Source organism: Nilaparvata lugens, chromosome 10 (assembly GCF_014356525.2).
Source record: "Nilaparvata lugens isolate BPH chromosome 10, ASM1435652v1, whole genome shotgun sequence".
Taxonomy (NCBI): domain Eukaryota; kingdom Metazoa; phylum Arthropoda; class Insecta; order Hemiptera; family Delphacidae; genus Nilaparvata; species Nilaparvata lugens.
Window position 1 is genome coordinate 19,477,673 of NC_052513.1, and position 15,290 is coordinate 19,492,962.

The following is a 15,290-nucleotide window of genomic DNA, read 5'->3' on the forward strand; positions in this document are numbered from 1 at the left end:
TTCATGTGTTTAAAACCCTAAATTATTTCCATGTAACTACCTCTCGTTCTCCTTTTTAAAAAGTAACGCGGAAAAACAAGATAATTTATCTTATCAGGAATCAAAATAGCATGTTTAATCACTAAGTTCACATTATATTATCAACTATAGTGAGGTCCACGTTATAATAGCAGTGGAGAAAGATAGAAGAAAAACAATGCCGATCCTCTGTCTTGTCAATGCCTTCTATAGACGGTTGCCGATACAGGTTTATTGATGTAATATTAACTGTTCATTCTCGTTTAAAATAATCAATTATATTTTATTAAGCAAGAAATTATATTTTTCAATGATTAAGACGGAATATTTTGTTGATTTATTATTAATTCTACATTATTAAAAAACTATCTAGCAACAGAGCAAAGCGAGGAAGAGATAGCGCTATCTGCTTTGTTGAATGATAGACAAAGATAGCAATACCATTGATAATCGAACACTGCCATTATAACGTGGACCTCTTTGTAACATTGTATATTTTTCTGGTTCAGGAGCTATGTGAAGAAAACTTAATCATCTTATCAGTATATCAATGTCTTGTTCAATCATTAGCTTACCATAAAAACTAGATATAAAGTTATTGAGTTGAATATTAAATTGAGAAAAGAAGATAGCCTGCTTTCCTTGTAACAAGTAACTTTACAATTAACATCAGTTCAAGTATCACTAGTATAAGTGGCATCTTGTATATAAAATATCATAAAATTTTATAATCAAATAACATGTTCTTACACGGCGTTAAACAAGCATTGATTGATATCATGTTGGATGTGTCTACCTCTTAAAGTATGTCAATTTTGAGATATGATAATTATGACTTTTTTGTCATAGTCATTCAATTTCAGCTGTTTTACATCCATGAAATCAAGCCGGTAAACAGCTGATTGTAGAACAAATAAACATATGATTCTCATTACAGCATACTATACTGTAATAAAATCATTATGTTTTCTTTACAGTTGAGTATGTTTCCTAGTTCCGAATTAGGAACAGCAAAACTTGAACAAAAACCGCCTTTTAGCGCTCCAGGTGGAAGTTTTGTCAACTACAATCAATAAATACCTGATTCGAAACTTGTAAACTACGTTATGTTTATAAAATGCATCTTGGACAAGTTATAGAATAGACACGGCACATTGTATATTTATACTGAAAGTTATTGAAATGGGTACTGAAATCTGTATTTCTATTTATATATTACTAGTAGTTCTGTGAACAGTAGACCTCACGCAGTATTCTCATCCACAAGTACCTGATTGGAACTATAGGCCTTATGGAAATACAGCAATAGACTGGCTTCTCCACACATCTGTGTAATCACTTGTCAGCTGATTTATGATGAATAATTCTATAGTCTGATTTTTACTCTAATATTGGCGTATGAAGAAGGCTCCTCTTTCCTTTTATATTATCCTTGAAATGGAAAATTTCCAAAAACCTTGTATATACGTCGACGCGCAATTGAAAAAGGAACATACCTGTCAATTGTCATGAAAATCTATTACCGCGTTTCGCCGTAAATGCGCAACATATAATAGTATATTTCGCACCTAGGGCCGAAAATGAGACTTTTCCGGCTCGAAATCGGTTTTTAAGTCCGAGGCCGTAGGCCGAGGACTAGAAAAGATTGAGAGCCGGAAACACATTTTTTGCCCGTGGTGCGAACGCTATTTTTCGCCACACACAAAAATAAAACAATATATATTTATGAGAAGAATTGTTTATTAGGCACTTCGGAAAGCAAAACTGGAAGGTCATAGCTCTAGCAAATCTGAGGTAATCTGAATATCAGGATATTGTCCAAGTATTTTTATTTTTTATTCTGATTTGTCTAAATAACCTAAAAGATTATGTTCAATTATGTGAGAGGTTGAGTTTATACTTTTTTATTCTTTCAAATGACAATAATATGATATTATTATAAATGTTTTAATTATTGAATTAATAATGACACAAATAACACAAATAATGAAAAGTTTTTGATCAGCTGTTTTAGCACACTTGAAATTTGGCCAATCTGAATGTCAATGGAAGTTTAGGTTAGAAGTTCTATCCTACTCTGAAAATCGAATTTGAATAGTTTATAATATATATCTCATCTGTATTTCATTCATCCAAATAAAATGATAGTATATTATTGCAGAATACTTTATTCAATTCTAGAAGCATAAACTGATTCCGTTTATCCACCATGTTTCGTGATAAACGCAGTACTAGGTGGTTTGAGGTTAGATTCTATTATACTCTGAAAATTGAATTTGAATAGTTTATAATATCTCATTTGTATTTCATTCATCCAAATAAAATGATAGTATCTTATTGCAAAATACTTTATTCAATTCTAGAAGCATAAACTGATTTCGTTTCATAAACTATTTTGTAAACACGTTCACATCAAATCAGAATCAGCTGACTTCAAGGTTATTTTACAGCCCTAGGGCCGTAAAAATTTTACCGGCCTGGTCAGAAAACAATCACTTTCGGCCTCCATATGACGAACGAAAACCAGCTCATTACATCCAAGTGGGGCGAAAACATTTAAACATCAAGAGAAATGCCAAATCGTCGACTTGAATCTTAGACCTCACTTCGCTCGGTCAACAAGTAGCCCTAAACAGAAGAGAGACTCTATTTGCCACTGCCTTCTAGCAGAGGATAGCTGATACTGGTATATCTGATTTATCATTAACTATCCATTTCTAGAATATATTGACCAATTATATTTCATTCGACAAGGGAATATGTTCTCGATGATAATATAATGAATTTTCATTATTGAGTATATTCTAATTGCGGAGCTAGAAAAGGATAGTGCTATTTGCTTTGTCGAATGATAGACAAGGATAGCAACACCAATGTTATTCTAATACTGCCATTATAACATGCACCTCACTTTAGCATCCGATTTTATGTTGAACATTTATGTGAAGATTTCCAGAGCTCATAAAAGCCCAGAAAAAACTATCAACATTGTAGTTTTACTATTTATAACTCAACTTTATTAGACTGTCGTACATTATGCACTGAAAAGTATGTGTGAGTTTTATGTTTGTACATAAAATTATTGCAAGTTTTATCTTTACTATGACTCGTTATAGGTTATGATCTGCAGAATGTATTTGAAATTCAGCAACCCAATCATAATTTCAGAAATACACTTTCTACCTGCTTGCATACTAGTAGTTATGTGAACAGTAGACCTCACGCAGTTTCCTCATCCACAAGTTAGTATCTGATGTCACCTGTTCCAGTTTGATTCAGTTGAATCACAATTCACAGTTGAATCATAATTTTCTCTTAAAAACTTTTATTTGTTTCCTCCAAGATCAAAAACTCACTTATTGACCAAAAGAAGTGGGGTCTAAGATTCAAGTCGACGGTTTTGCATTTCTCTGTTTATATGTTGCACATTTACGGCGAAACGCGGTAATAGATTTTCATGACAATTGACAGGTATGTTCCTTTTTCAATTGCGCGTCGACGTATATACAAGGTTTTTGGAAATTTTGCATTTCAAGGATAATATAAAAGGAAAAAGGAGCCTTCTTCATACGCCAATATTAGAGTAAAAATCAGACTATAGAATTATTCATCATAAATCAGCTGACAAGTGATTACACAGATGTGTGGAGAAGCCAGTCTATTGCTGTATTTCCATAAGGGCTATAGTTTCAATCAGGCACTTGTGGATGAGAATTCTGCGTGAGGTCTACTGTTCAAAGAACTACTAGTGTTAATAAACTCAGTTCACGTTTGAATTTGTATCCCATATGATGATTTATCCAGTTCCGTGATAATCTTTCCATCTGATGAAAATATTTCTCAACTATTTTATAATTAATTTTATCAATCAAGAATATTATTATTTTTCCAACATTATTTAGTTCATTCAATAAATTTTTTATCATATATTCAATCACCAATTAAATTTGTTTTCCAAATAAGTGAGAATATTGATACTGATCATAAAACATATTGAAACCCTACCTTATAGAAATAGACACGGCCAGACATCTGTGTAATGCATGCAATGAATAATCCACTTGTCAGCTGATTGATTATGAATAACTCTTTAGTCTGATTGATCCTATCTTGGAAGTAGATGATTTATATAGTGGTATCAGAGTATGGAAGAATTCCTTTTCTTTTGATATTATCCTCAGAATGCAAAATTTCAAAAAACCTTTTGTATACATCGACGCGCAGTTGAAAAAGGAATATTCCTGCCAAATCTCATCGAATTCTATCAACGCATTTGGCCGTAATCGCGTTACATATAGACAGAAATTCAAATTTATCCACACTCATAAATATATATACAGAAACCAAATAGAGTCTAGCTTGACAAATACAACAATAAACCATCTAAAATAGATTGTAAGTAATAATATATAATATAACTTTGTCAAGCTTAGACAAAAGAAAATCCGAGTTAAAACATAGACCTCACTACGTTCGGCCAAAAAGCTACAACGTACACATGCGCTCGTCTTTCTGCATGTGTCTGCTCACGTCTGTATACAGACGTTTGATTTTTTCTCCGTCTGTCTCCATACGTCTGTCTGCTGAAGTGCTCGTTCACCTTTAATGGTTTATGTGAAGATTGAGAAGGGTTCAAAAGGAAGTTATTATGAAACACAATTTTGGTGGTGGCAAAGAAACGTTTTATTCCAGAGAAACTATTTCAGATTTTTTTTTTCAAATTGCAAGAGAATTTCCAAAAGTTTGAAGATCATTAGAGATGGTTGGAAGAGAAGCAGAGAGAAGAAGAAGAAGAGGGTGAAACTGCTTAGTAGTATGGGTCGTATTTGCCTGGGAAGTAGCTTCCGTCATCGTGGGCGGCGTAGAAAGCCTTGGCGTAAGGGTAGGCGGCGTAGGGAGCGGCGTAAGCCTGACCGTAGGGCAGAGCGGCGATGGGTGCGCCATAGGCGTAGGGAGAGCCGTAGGCGTAGGCGGCAGCGGCGTAGGGGTCTGTAACAGAGAGAAATTTAGTTAAAATTGGATAAAATAGGAGATAAATTGTTTGAAAAATACAGCTAACAGAGAGAGAAAGAGAGAAAGTTAATGAAATCAGTTGAAAAATTGGAAAAGATTACTTATTTTCTGAAAAATCAGAAAAAATGACAAAAAATCTGTTGAAATGGGCGATAAATTGGATGAAAAAACCACCTAACAGAGAGAGAACAAAAGAAAATCAATGAAATCAGTTAAAAAAATGACAAACAATCAGTTAAAATAGGAGATCAATTGGTTGAAAATACAGCCAATAGAGAGAGAACGAGAGAAAATTAATGAAATCAGTTCAAAAATAAGAAAAAATTATTTGATTTTCTGAAAAATCAGAAGAAATGAAGAAAAATCAGTATAGATTGGATAAAATAGGAGATAAATTGGTTGAAAAATTCAGACATCAGAGAGAGAATAAGAGAAAATTAATGAAATCAGTTAGAAAATCAGAAAAAATTACTTGATTTCCTGAAAGAATGACAAACTATCAGTTAAAATTGGATAAAATAGGAGATAAATTGGTTGAAAAATTCAGTCAACAAAGAGAGAAAGAGATAAAACTGGTGAAATTGTTAGAAAAATGGATAGAGAAACATAGATCTAGTTTAAAACGTATCAGAAAAGTTGGTTGAAATGTATGTAATGGAGAGAGAGAAAGAGATAAAATTGGTGAAATCGTCGGAAAAATAGAGGAACATAAATCTAGTTTAAAACGTGTCAGAAAAGCTGGTTGAAATGTATGTAATGGAGAATAGAATAAAATAGAATAGAATAGAATAACTGCCTTTATTTTTTACCTGGGAGGGCGAAGTTAGGGCGCAGTCGGCCCTCTCTTACACTTAACCATCCAATAAGAAAGAGAGAAAATTGGTGAAATTGTCAGAAAAATTGATAGAGGAACATAAATCTAGTTTGAATCTTGTCAAAAATTGAGTAAGGTAGGTTGGAATTGTCAGAAATACAGAAAAAAACAGAAGACAAATACAGATTAAGATAAAAACAAAAGATGAAAGGTTGAAAACTAGCATTAGATTTTGGACAAGCCCATGTTGGGTATTTTCTCAGGCACTGAACTAATTGAAGAGGTTCCTGCCCTGCCGACTCTGAAAACGCCTCAAAAAAAGCTTCATGTGGCTCAGCCCTAAGGCTAGGAGCACACAAGGCCTTTTCTGCCCAGGCGGCTGACGAGGCGTCGCATGGTTTCATTATTATTGGCACAACAATGGACAGACAGGCAGTCGCCTTAATAAAAGAATGAATAAATTGTGTAGCAGCCTGTAGCTAATACAGAGCGGTGATAAATTTAGTGTAAAAGTAATAAATTTAGTGTTAAAATCCCTTTTAGCGACACTGAGTCACGGTTTTAATGGGAGTTATTCACGGGTTATTTACACTTAATGCTGGCATCATAAGGTACCTATCTAATGTATACACTTTGGTATATGAAATATATGGTATCAAATTTATATGCATCAGTATGTGAAATATATACCTGTTTATGCATCACAAAGTACCTATAAAATACATCGTATTTAGTATAGATATAGTGATATTTATAGTGTACATCGGTTTGTGAAATATCTAGTTACAAATCTATATACATCGGTATGATATATATATATATATGGCTACTAATTTATATACATCGGTATAAGAAATATATGGTATCAAATTTATATGCATAGGAGTGTGAGATATATACGTGTTTATGGATTGTTTTGACTTTATATACCTGGTTTCTGCATGGAATAGCGAGCTATCAAATGTTGAGAGTCCTAATTCATTTGCGTCTAGGGCAGCTCATTAGTCAGTGCAGTACAGTGAAGTTAGGGAGGTATAGAAGCGCTGCTATTAACTCAGGTATCAGGTCTCAGTTTTGGATGGAGTTGGGAGAAGAAGAAGAAGGAGAAGAGGAAGGAGGATTGGTAGACAAAAGGAGAGAGAGAGGGAGAAGAATATGACTGAGATTGAAGAGATGGTGGCAGACCAGTGGATAGGATGAGGAGATGAAGGAGAAGGAGAAGGAAAGAATATAGATAGAAGAGGAGAAGAAAATGGATAGAAAAACTGGGTGGGAGGAAACTGAAAGGAGGAAGAAGAAGACGGAAGAAGAAGAAGGAGAAGAAGAAGAAGAAGAAGAAAAAGAAGAAAAATAAGACGAAAAGAAGAAGTAGGAGAAGAAGAAGAGAAGAAGAAGAAGAAGAAGAAGAAGAAGAAGAAGAAGAAGGAGAAGAAGAATGAAGAATGGAGAAGAAGGAGAAGAATAAGAAGAATGAAGATGAAATAGAGACAGAATATTGAGAAGAGAATTGGATGTGAAGCAAAATACTAGTGATAAAAGAGAAGTAAAATAGAGAGGATGAGTGAGAGCAGAAGAAGAGAGAGAATAAAATGGAGAAAAAGAAGTACATGAAGAAAGAGAGGAAGAAGAAGAAGAGAAAATAATGGGAGAAGAATTGGATGTAAAGCGAAATACCAGTGATGACTAACAAGAGGGGAGAGAGAGAAGATGAGTGGGAGAAGAGGAAGGAGGAGGAGGAAGAGGGAAAGGAGAGAAAATAATTTTGAGAGGATTGGATGTAATCCAAAATACAAGTGATGAAGAAAGAGGGAGTGAGAGGAGATGAGTGTGAGAAGAAGAAGGAGGAGAAGGAAGATAAAATGGAGACAGAATAATAAGAGAGAGACTAAGATAGCAAGAAGGGATCCAGGAGGGAGAGAGAGAAAGAGTAGAAGAGTAGGATAATAGGTAACCTCAATAAATTGCACTTGAAAATTAGCTGTAAATTTAAATGCCGCTAATAGCTAGGGAACTGGATACTCGTAATTATCATCATCTTATTTGATAGTAATATATCAGACTATTTTCTTGCTGTTGATTATTGGCTATGAGCAACGTCTGTAGATAGGTCTATGTATTATAATGTACAGTCGCAAAGTGTATGGTTAGGAACAATGAATAACTTATAAATAATTAATTTTTATTGAATGTTATCTTTAATAGTCCAGTAAATTTTTTTCAAACTTTTCTTCCAATTATCCGAATATTTATGATTGAAGAATGAGTAACTTATAAATAAGTCATTTATTGAATTTTATCTTTAATAATCCAGTAAAATTTTCTTGAACTTTATTTCTTCCAATTATCCGAATGTTCATGAGTGAATAATGAATAACTCATGAATAATTAATCTATTGAATTTTATCATCAATAGTCCAGTAAATTTGTTTTTAAACTTTTCTTCCTATAAACCTGATGTTCATGATTGGAAGTACTGGAGATTTCCCCTCAAATAATGGACTTTTCACAAATTATTCATTTATTTATCACGTATTATTGTTATGTTTATTTATATTAATATCTTTGATTTTTAATAATCATTTATAAGAAAAATAATAAATAATATTTATTAAATAGAATAATTCTAATATTTATTTATTGTTTATTATTTCCAATATCTAATTTTTTAATTTCTATTGATTTCCAATTTCTTTAATTTTTAGTTTTTTTTTCAAATACTTACAGATGGCGGCCTTCTTAACGCGCTCCTCAGCGCAGACAACGGCGGCCACGGCGACCAGGACGACGAAAAGCTACAAAAAAAAACAAAAATTAATAAAATAAACCAAAAAAATATATAGAAAGTACAAAAAAAACCTAAACAATACTGAAAACTAACAGACATGTGAAATATTTCTTCAATGTTTGGTTTTCAAGCATCTAAATTTGAAAATCTACTTTGTAAAAATAATTAAGGATAGTTAAAATAAACCAAAAACATAAAAAAATACAAGAGAAAACCTTAACAATATTGGAAACTAGCAGACATGTGGAATATTTCTTCAATGTTTGGTTTCGAAGCATCTAAATTTAAAAATCTACTTTGTAAAAATAATGAAGGATAGATAAAATAAACCTAAAACATAGAAAAATACAAGAAAAATCCTAAACAATATTGGAAACTAGCAGACATGTGGAATATTTCTTTAATGTTTGGTTTTCAAGCATCTAAATTTAAAAATCTACTTTGTAAAAATAATGAAGGATAGTTAAAATAAACCAAAAACGTATAAAAGAATACAAGAAAAACCCTAAACAATATTGGAAACTAACAGAAATGTGAAATATTTCTCCAATGTTTGGTTTTCAAGCATCTTAATTCAAAAATCTACTTTGTGAAAATAATTAAGGACTGAACATTTTGAGAAGTGAACAACTACAAGACTTGACCTGTTTCGGACTATGTGTAACCTTATCTAAATTTTGGGAGAGGAATAGCACAAGGTTACCTTATGTTTTCTCTCCCTATAATTTTGATGATGTACTTATTGTATGAATCATTAAATAATCAAAACCCGTACTACCGTACGCAAGGGTTCAATTGAAAACTTGACCTACTGAAATTTTGTAGAATTTAAAATAGGTCTATAAACATTACATAGATACCACTTTCAACCAATCTATAAAGTCCGTGTTTGTATCAAATTGTTAAAATTTAAATGCCATAGTTTTAACAGAATTTGTAAGAATAATAGAGTATGGAAAATTTTGTGAAATGAACAACTACAAAACTTAACCTATTTCGGACTATGTGTATCCTCTTATCTAAATTTCAGAGAGGAATAGCACAAGGTTACCTTATTTTTTCTCTCCCTATTATTTTGATGATGTACTTAATGCATGAATAAATACCAACATTATTACAGAATCTAGAAATTTCCATCCAAATGATGACATTAACTACTGATCCCATCGAGTTTTAGTAAACATAGTGGGAAACCTCTGTTTCCAAAAACGAAAACATCATAATTTAATGCTGAATTATCATCTATAGTGTGGTCCACGTTATAATGGCAGTGGATAAAGATAGAAGAATAGCGATGCCAATTCTCTGCATTGATTAATTTTATTTCTACAGTGTCAAAAAGATAATTGTCATCGTTGTGGACCTAGAGAAGGATAGTATCACCGGCTTTGTCAAATGATAGACAAGGATAGCAAAACCAAAGTTGATCAAATACTGTCATTATAACGTGGACCTCACTATAGTGTCTCATTCAAATGATGATGTCAACTGATCCCAACCAATTTTAGTAAACAAAGAGGGAAGCCTATGTTTCCAAACAACATAAAATCCAATAGTGAGTCGAATTTGAGAGAGAAACAATTTGATATTTGGAATGAACTCAATTATTTCTGTTTACAAATGGCCCTGGTAAATAGATTCGCCATGAAATTCTACACTTTTCAATTGTACAAGCAGTAATTGTACTTGTGCAAATATATACTTTGTACTTGTATAAAATTTATACACTTTGCATTTAATGCACTTCAATCAAAACCAACACTTGTTGACAGCTATGTAGAGCTGATAAAATATTGATACAGTGAGGTACACGTTTTAATGGCAGTGTAGAAAGATAGGAGAATAGCGATGCCGGTTATCTGCCTTGCCACTGCCTCCCATAGAGGATAGATAATAGATAGAAAAAATATTTTCTTGGCGAATAAAATAAAATTGATTTTTCCAAACAAGAATGAACAGTTGATATTACATCAGATAGACTATACCGGTATCAGCTATCTTCTATATAAGGCAGTAGCAAGGCAGAGAACGGCATAGCTGTTCTTCAATCTTTCTTAACTGCCATTATCTTTTTCCAACAATTTATAAATATATTCAATTGATAAAATATCTGATCTTGATTACGAAAATTTGTTATTTATTGATTGAGAGAATATATTCGAGTGTTGGAGTAATAAAATGGGAGAAATTTCAGGAGTGAAATAAGTTCACAATAGGGAAAATGAGAGATATTCGAACTGCTATTTTAATAAGAGATAGGGGCTCAACCTACATTTTGATTTGTACTGTAGTATAAATTTGAAAGGGAACAGTTTTGAGCATGAACGAATCTCTCACATAGCCAAAGTGTAATGACTGAATTAATGAATAAATAAATAATATTTCATCAAAGTTTGGTTTTGAAGCAACTCAATTCAAAAATCTACTTTGTGAAAATAATTAAGGTCTGAAAATTTTGTGAAGTGGACAACATTAAAACTTGACCTATTTTGGACTATGTATAAACTTATCTAAATTTGGGAGAGGAATAGCACAAGGTTACCTTATCTTTCTCTCCCAAACATTTTGATAATGTACTTACTGTATGAATCAATAAAGAATTGGAGCATTGTCCAAAAATTTAAAAAATATATGTGTACTATTGAATTTTTCAGGAAAAAATTGTAAAATTTATGGAATAATTTGTGAAATCTTTTGGATGAATGAATAAGCAAATAAATAAATATGTAAGCAGTGTACAAAAATTTAAAAATTATTATGTTCAATATCAATTTTTCAGGAAAAATCTGTGAAATTTATGGAATAATTTGTGAAATTGAATGGAAAATACTCACCATAACCTTGAAGGAAGCCATTGCGCTAGTATGGGTTGTGTTGGAACACTTAACAAATCGCAAAGATCTCACTTGAAGCTTGGAAAGCAGTTTGAGGATTATGGCTCGGAGTTGCCAATTTATAGGAGGACAGACCTCTCCTACCCGTCAGGTACTCGTCGTGGGGAGGATGGCCGAAGAAGGAACAGTAGTGGAGAAGAAGGAGAAGGAAGAGAAGATTGAGAAGAGGTGGGTAGAACAAGGAAGGACAGATTGAGCAGGGTGTGGTGATAAGGACAACCTCTGTTTTCCTCCTCGTCTTGAGGATCTCGTCAACTGAGATGTAGAGAACAATGTTGGAGAAGGAGAGGAGAAGAAGAAAAAGGAGAGGAAAGAGAAACGAGAGAAGAAGTGGGTAGAACAAGGAAGAAAAGATTGAGCAGGGTGTGGTAAGAACAGCCTCTATTTTCCTCCTTGTCTTGAGGATCTCGTCAACTGAGATGTAGAGAACAATGTTGGAGAAGAAGAGGATAAGGAGAGGAAAGAGAAACGAGAGAAGAGGTGGGTAAAACAAGGAAGAAAAGATTGAGCAGGGTGTGGTAAGGACAGACTCTGTTTTCCTCCTTGTCTTGAGGATCTCGTCAACTGAGGTGTAGAGGACAATGTAAGAGAAAGAGAGAAGGAGGAAGAGAAGAGAAGGAGGAGGAGGAGGAGAAGGTGAAGAAGAAGGGTGTGGCAAGGTGGAGGTCGACCTCTCCCTCTTCTATAGGATCTCGTCAAAGACGCAAGCATTCAAGATTTAAGAGTACATAGTAAGAAACGAAAGAGGACAGGGAGAAGAAGGAGGAGAAGAGAGATGTGAAGCAGAAGAAGAAAAAGAAGAAGGGTGTGGCAAGGTGGCAAAAGAATGAATCAAAACGTTGATAGAGCAAGTGCGTATTGTTGTTGTTGTGTATATACGTCATTATAGTTGCAAGCACAACGGCTATGGAGGATAATTGCGGAGGTTTTTAGGTGAGGAGAAGAGAGAGAGTGAGAGAGAGAGAGAGTGACAGAGAGAGAGAGAGTGTGTGAGGAGGTTCTCAGGTGTGGGCTGTGAATTTCGGGGTGGTGAAGAAGAAAAATATATGAGGAAAATTGGGAAGAAAAGATCAAGTCAATTGATATTCTAATGAGAGAGAGAGAGAGAGAGTGGAAGAGAACGTGTGAGAGAGAGAGATAGTGTGTGGAAGAGAACGTGTGATAGAGTGGGAGAGAATATGGTGTCCAGGTCTGGACTAAGAATTTTTGGGTGGTGAAGAAGAAAAATATATGAGGAAAATTGGTAAATAAAATAATCATTTGAGATTCTGTTGAAAGAGAGAGGGATTAAGAATGAGAGAGTGAGAGTGGAAGAAAAAGTGTAAGAGAGAGAGAATATGGTGTCCAGGTCTGGACTAAGAATTTTGGGTGGTGAAGAAGAAGAATATATGAGGAAAATTGGGAAGAAAAAAGAATCATTTGAGATTCTGATGAGAGAGGTAGATAGAAAGAAAGAAAGAGTGAAAGAGAAAGTGTGAGGCAGAGAATATAGTGTTGAGGTTTGGAATTTTTGGGTGTCGAGGAAGAAGAATTATGAGGAAAATTGGGAAGAAAAGGAGAATTATTTGAGAATCTGATGAGAGAGAGAGGAATAAAGAATCATAGAGAGTGAAAGGAAAAGTATGAGAGAGAGAGAATATGGTGTCCAGGTCTCGACTGAGAATTTCGGGGTGGTGAAGAAGAAAAATATATGAGGTGAATTGGAAAGAAAAAGATTAATTGAGATTCTAATGAGACAGAGAGAGAGTGATATTGATTGCTTGAGTACTTTATTTACGTAGATTACAATATATACTGGCTTATACACTTATATACAATAGCAATAGCTTACAATACAGCAAAGTTTTCTTAGATGAATTTACATTATATAAACCAAGAGAGAAAGAGAGAGAGAGAGAGAGAGATTGATTGATTGAATACTTTATTTATGTAGATTACAATATATACTGGCTTATACACTTATATACAATAGCTCACAATACAGCAAAATTATAGATGAATTTACAAAATATAAATTAAGAAAATAATTATTGAGCTGTATATAATATGGTAAAAAAAACAATTTGTAATAACTATAGATAAAAAAAGATAATATTGTTATGCATCTACATAAATTGGCGGAGCTTTGGACATATCAATGTCCATTCTTTGGAAAGAATATTCGAAGTATCCTTCCCACTAACTCTCTACCAAAAGAGAGAGAGAAAAGAGATTGTGTCAATGTGTGGACTAAGAATTTCGGGTTGGTGAAAAAGAAAAATCTATAAGGAAAATAAGAAGGAGAAAAGAAGTGAATTGAAGGGGAAGAAAATAGTATAAAGTGGAGTATAGAAGAATCAATAATCGAGAATCGAAAATAATTGGCACATTATTTCCAAGAGTGTTGGCGCTAAATGAGCTTTTAAAAGTAAGAGTATCTTTTATTTTTGGTATGAGGAAAATTCCAATATATCGGACCTGTTTCATGGAAATTCGATATTTTTTTAGTGTCAAGTATATATTTATAGATCAAGCTATAGCTGATAGGTGATTGGAATTTTAGTGTCAAGTATATTTTTTGTATATTTATTCATAGATCAAGCTGTAGCTGATAGTTGATTGGAGCTTTTAGGAGAAGTATGGGTCTACTATTTTTGGTATGAGGAAAACTTGGAGCCTTTTCCAAGAAAATTTTGTACTTCTGTCAATAAATTAAGGTGAAACTGACAACTAAACTTTTAGTAGGATATTGAAAGTTGTTAATCTAGAACCTTGTAAAGGACACAGGAGTTGGTTTGCCTAACTGACATACTTTGGGACACACACTAAGCTTCGGTTGACGTGTGAGGCTCTTTAGACCTTTGGATCTTTGAATCCGTCCCTTCTAAACATTACATAATCTAGAAAATATTGCGAACATTTGTACTATCTCAGTTCAACAATTATTGCTTATGCTGAAGTATTTTTGTTCATTCTTTAAATTGATCATTTTACGTGGTATCGTTCTATCTTCATCTATATATATAAAAGCGAAATGACACTCACTCACTGACTGACTGACTGACTCACTCACTCACTCGCAGAACTAAAAATATACCGAACCAAAAACGTCCAAATTTGGTAGGTATGTTCAGTTGGCCCTTTAGAGGCGCACTAAGAAATCTTTTAGCAATATTTTAGTACTAAGGGTGGTTTTTGAGGGTTTAAAGTTCGTCTTTTAGCATGTATATTCTTCTTATTCTATATTTGATAAAAATTGAAAGCTGGATAAAGACAGAAGATATCATACCTAAAATATTTTAATTTGATGTACATATACTGTCTTCCTCAGTTCCTCTGAATTTATTATTAGTAGGGCTATTCTCCCAGATTAATTTTCTCTCTCTGAGTTTAAGTTTTATTTTTTGTGTCATGTGTACTGTATTGTATTGTTTTTCTAATTCTCTCTTTGCTTACAAAAGGAATTGCATATATGCTACAAATGAATGACATTATGTTACTAAATGGATTACATATGTACAGTGAATTGTAGATCAATAATTACATGAATCATCTCTTTTTCTTTTGAGTTTTAAATTATTATGAATTCATTCTAGTTTTTCTGCTCTCTTAGTATTTCACTTTTAGTACTTCTTCTTTTCGGATTGAATTTTTTTCTAGTTTTTCATACATTCCATATGTTCTTTTTTCTTTATTATATTTTTTCTATTTTCGACTGAATCTCAAGCCACTAATTATAGCCGACTGATTACTCGTTGCCATCGCTCAAACTACTTAGTTTTGCTGG

The 15,290-nt window shown here is 33.2% G+C and overlaps 2 protein-coding genes across 3 annotated transcripts in view; one reads left to right on the forward strand and one right to left on the reverse strand.

The window, feature by feature from the left end:
• Positions 1-15,290, forward strand: part of LOC111046719 (ras-related protein Rap-2b-like) — a 435,025-nt gene that overhangs the window by 368,809 nt on the left and 50,926 nt on the right.
• On the reverse strand, positions 4,678-12,085 carry LOC111060760. Of its 2 annotated transcripts, XM_039436496.1 has the most exons (4): positions 11,465-12,085; positions 8,568-8,637; positions 4,985-5,007; positions 4,678-4,915 (listed from the first exon to the last, which is right to left on the reverse strand). In XM_039436496.1, exons 1-4 carry the CDS (start codon positions 11,483-11,485, stop codon positions 4,826-4,828), a joined length of 204 nt encoding a protein of 67 aa, XP_039292430.1. In that variant the 5' UTR covers positions 11,486-12,085; the 3' UTR covers positions 4,678-4,825. The 2 variants fall into 2 exon arrangements, with proteins under 2 accessions (XP_039292430.1, XP_039292429.1); XM_039436495.1 differs by having other exon boundaries at positions 4,678-5,007.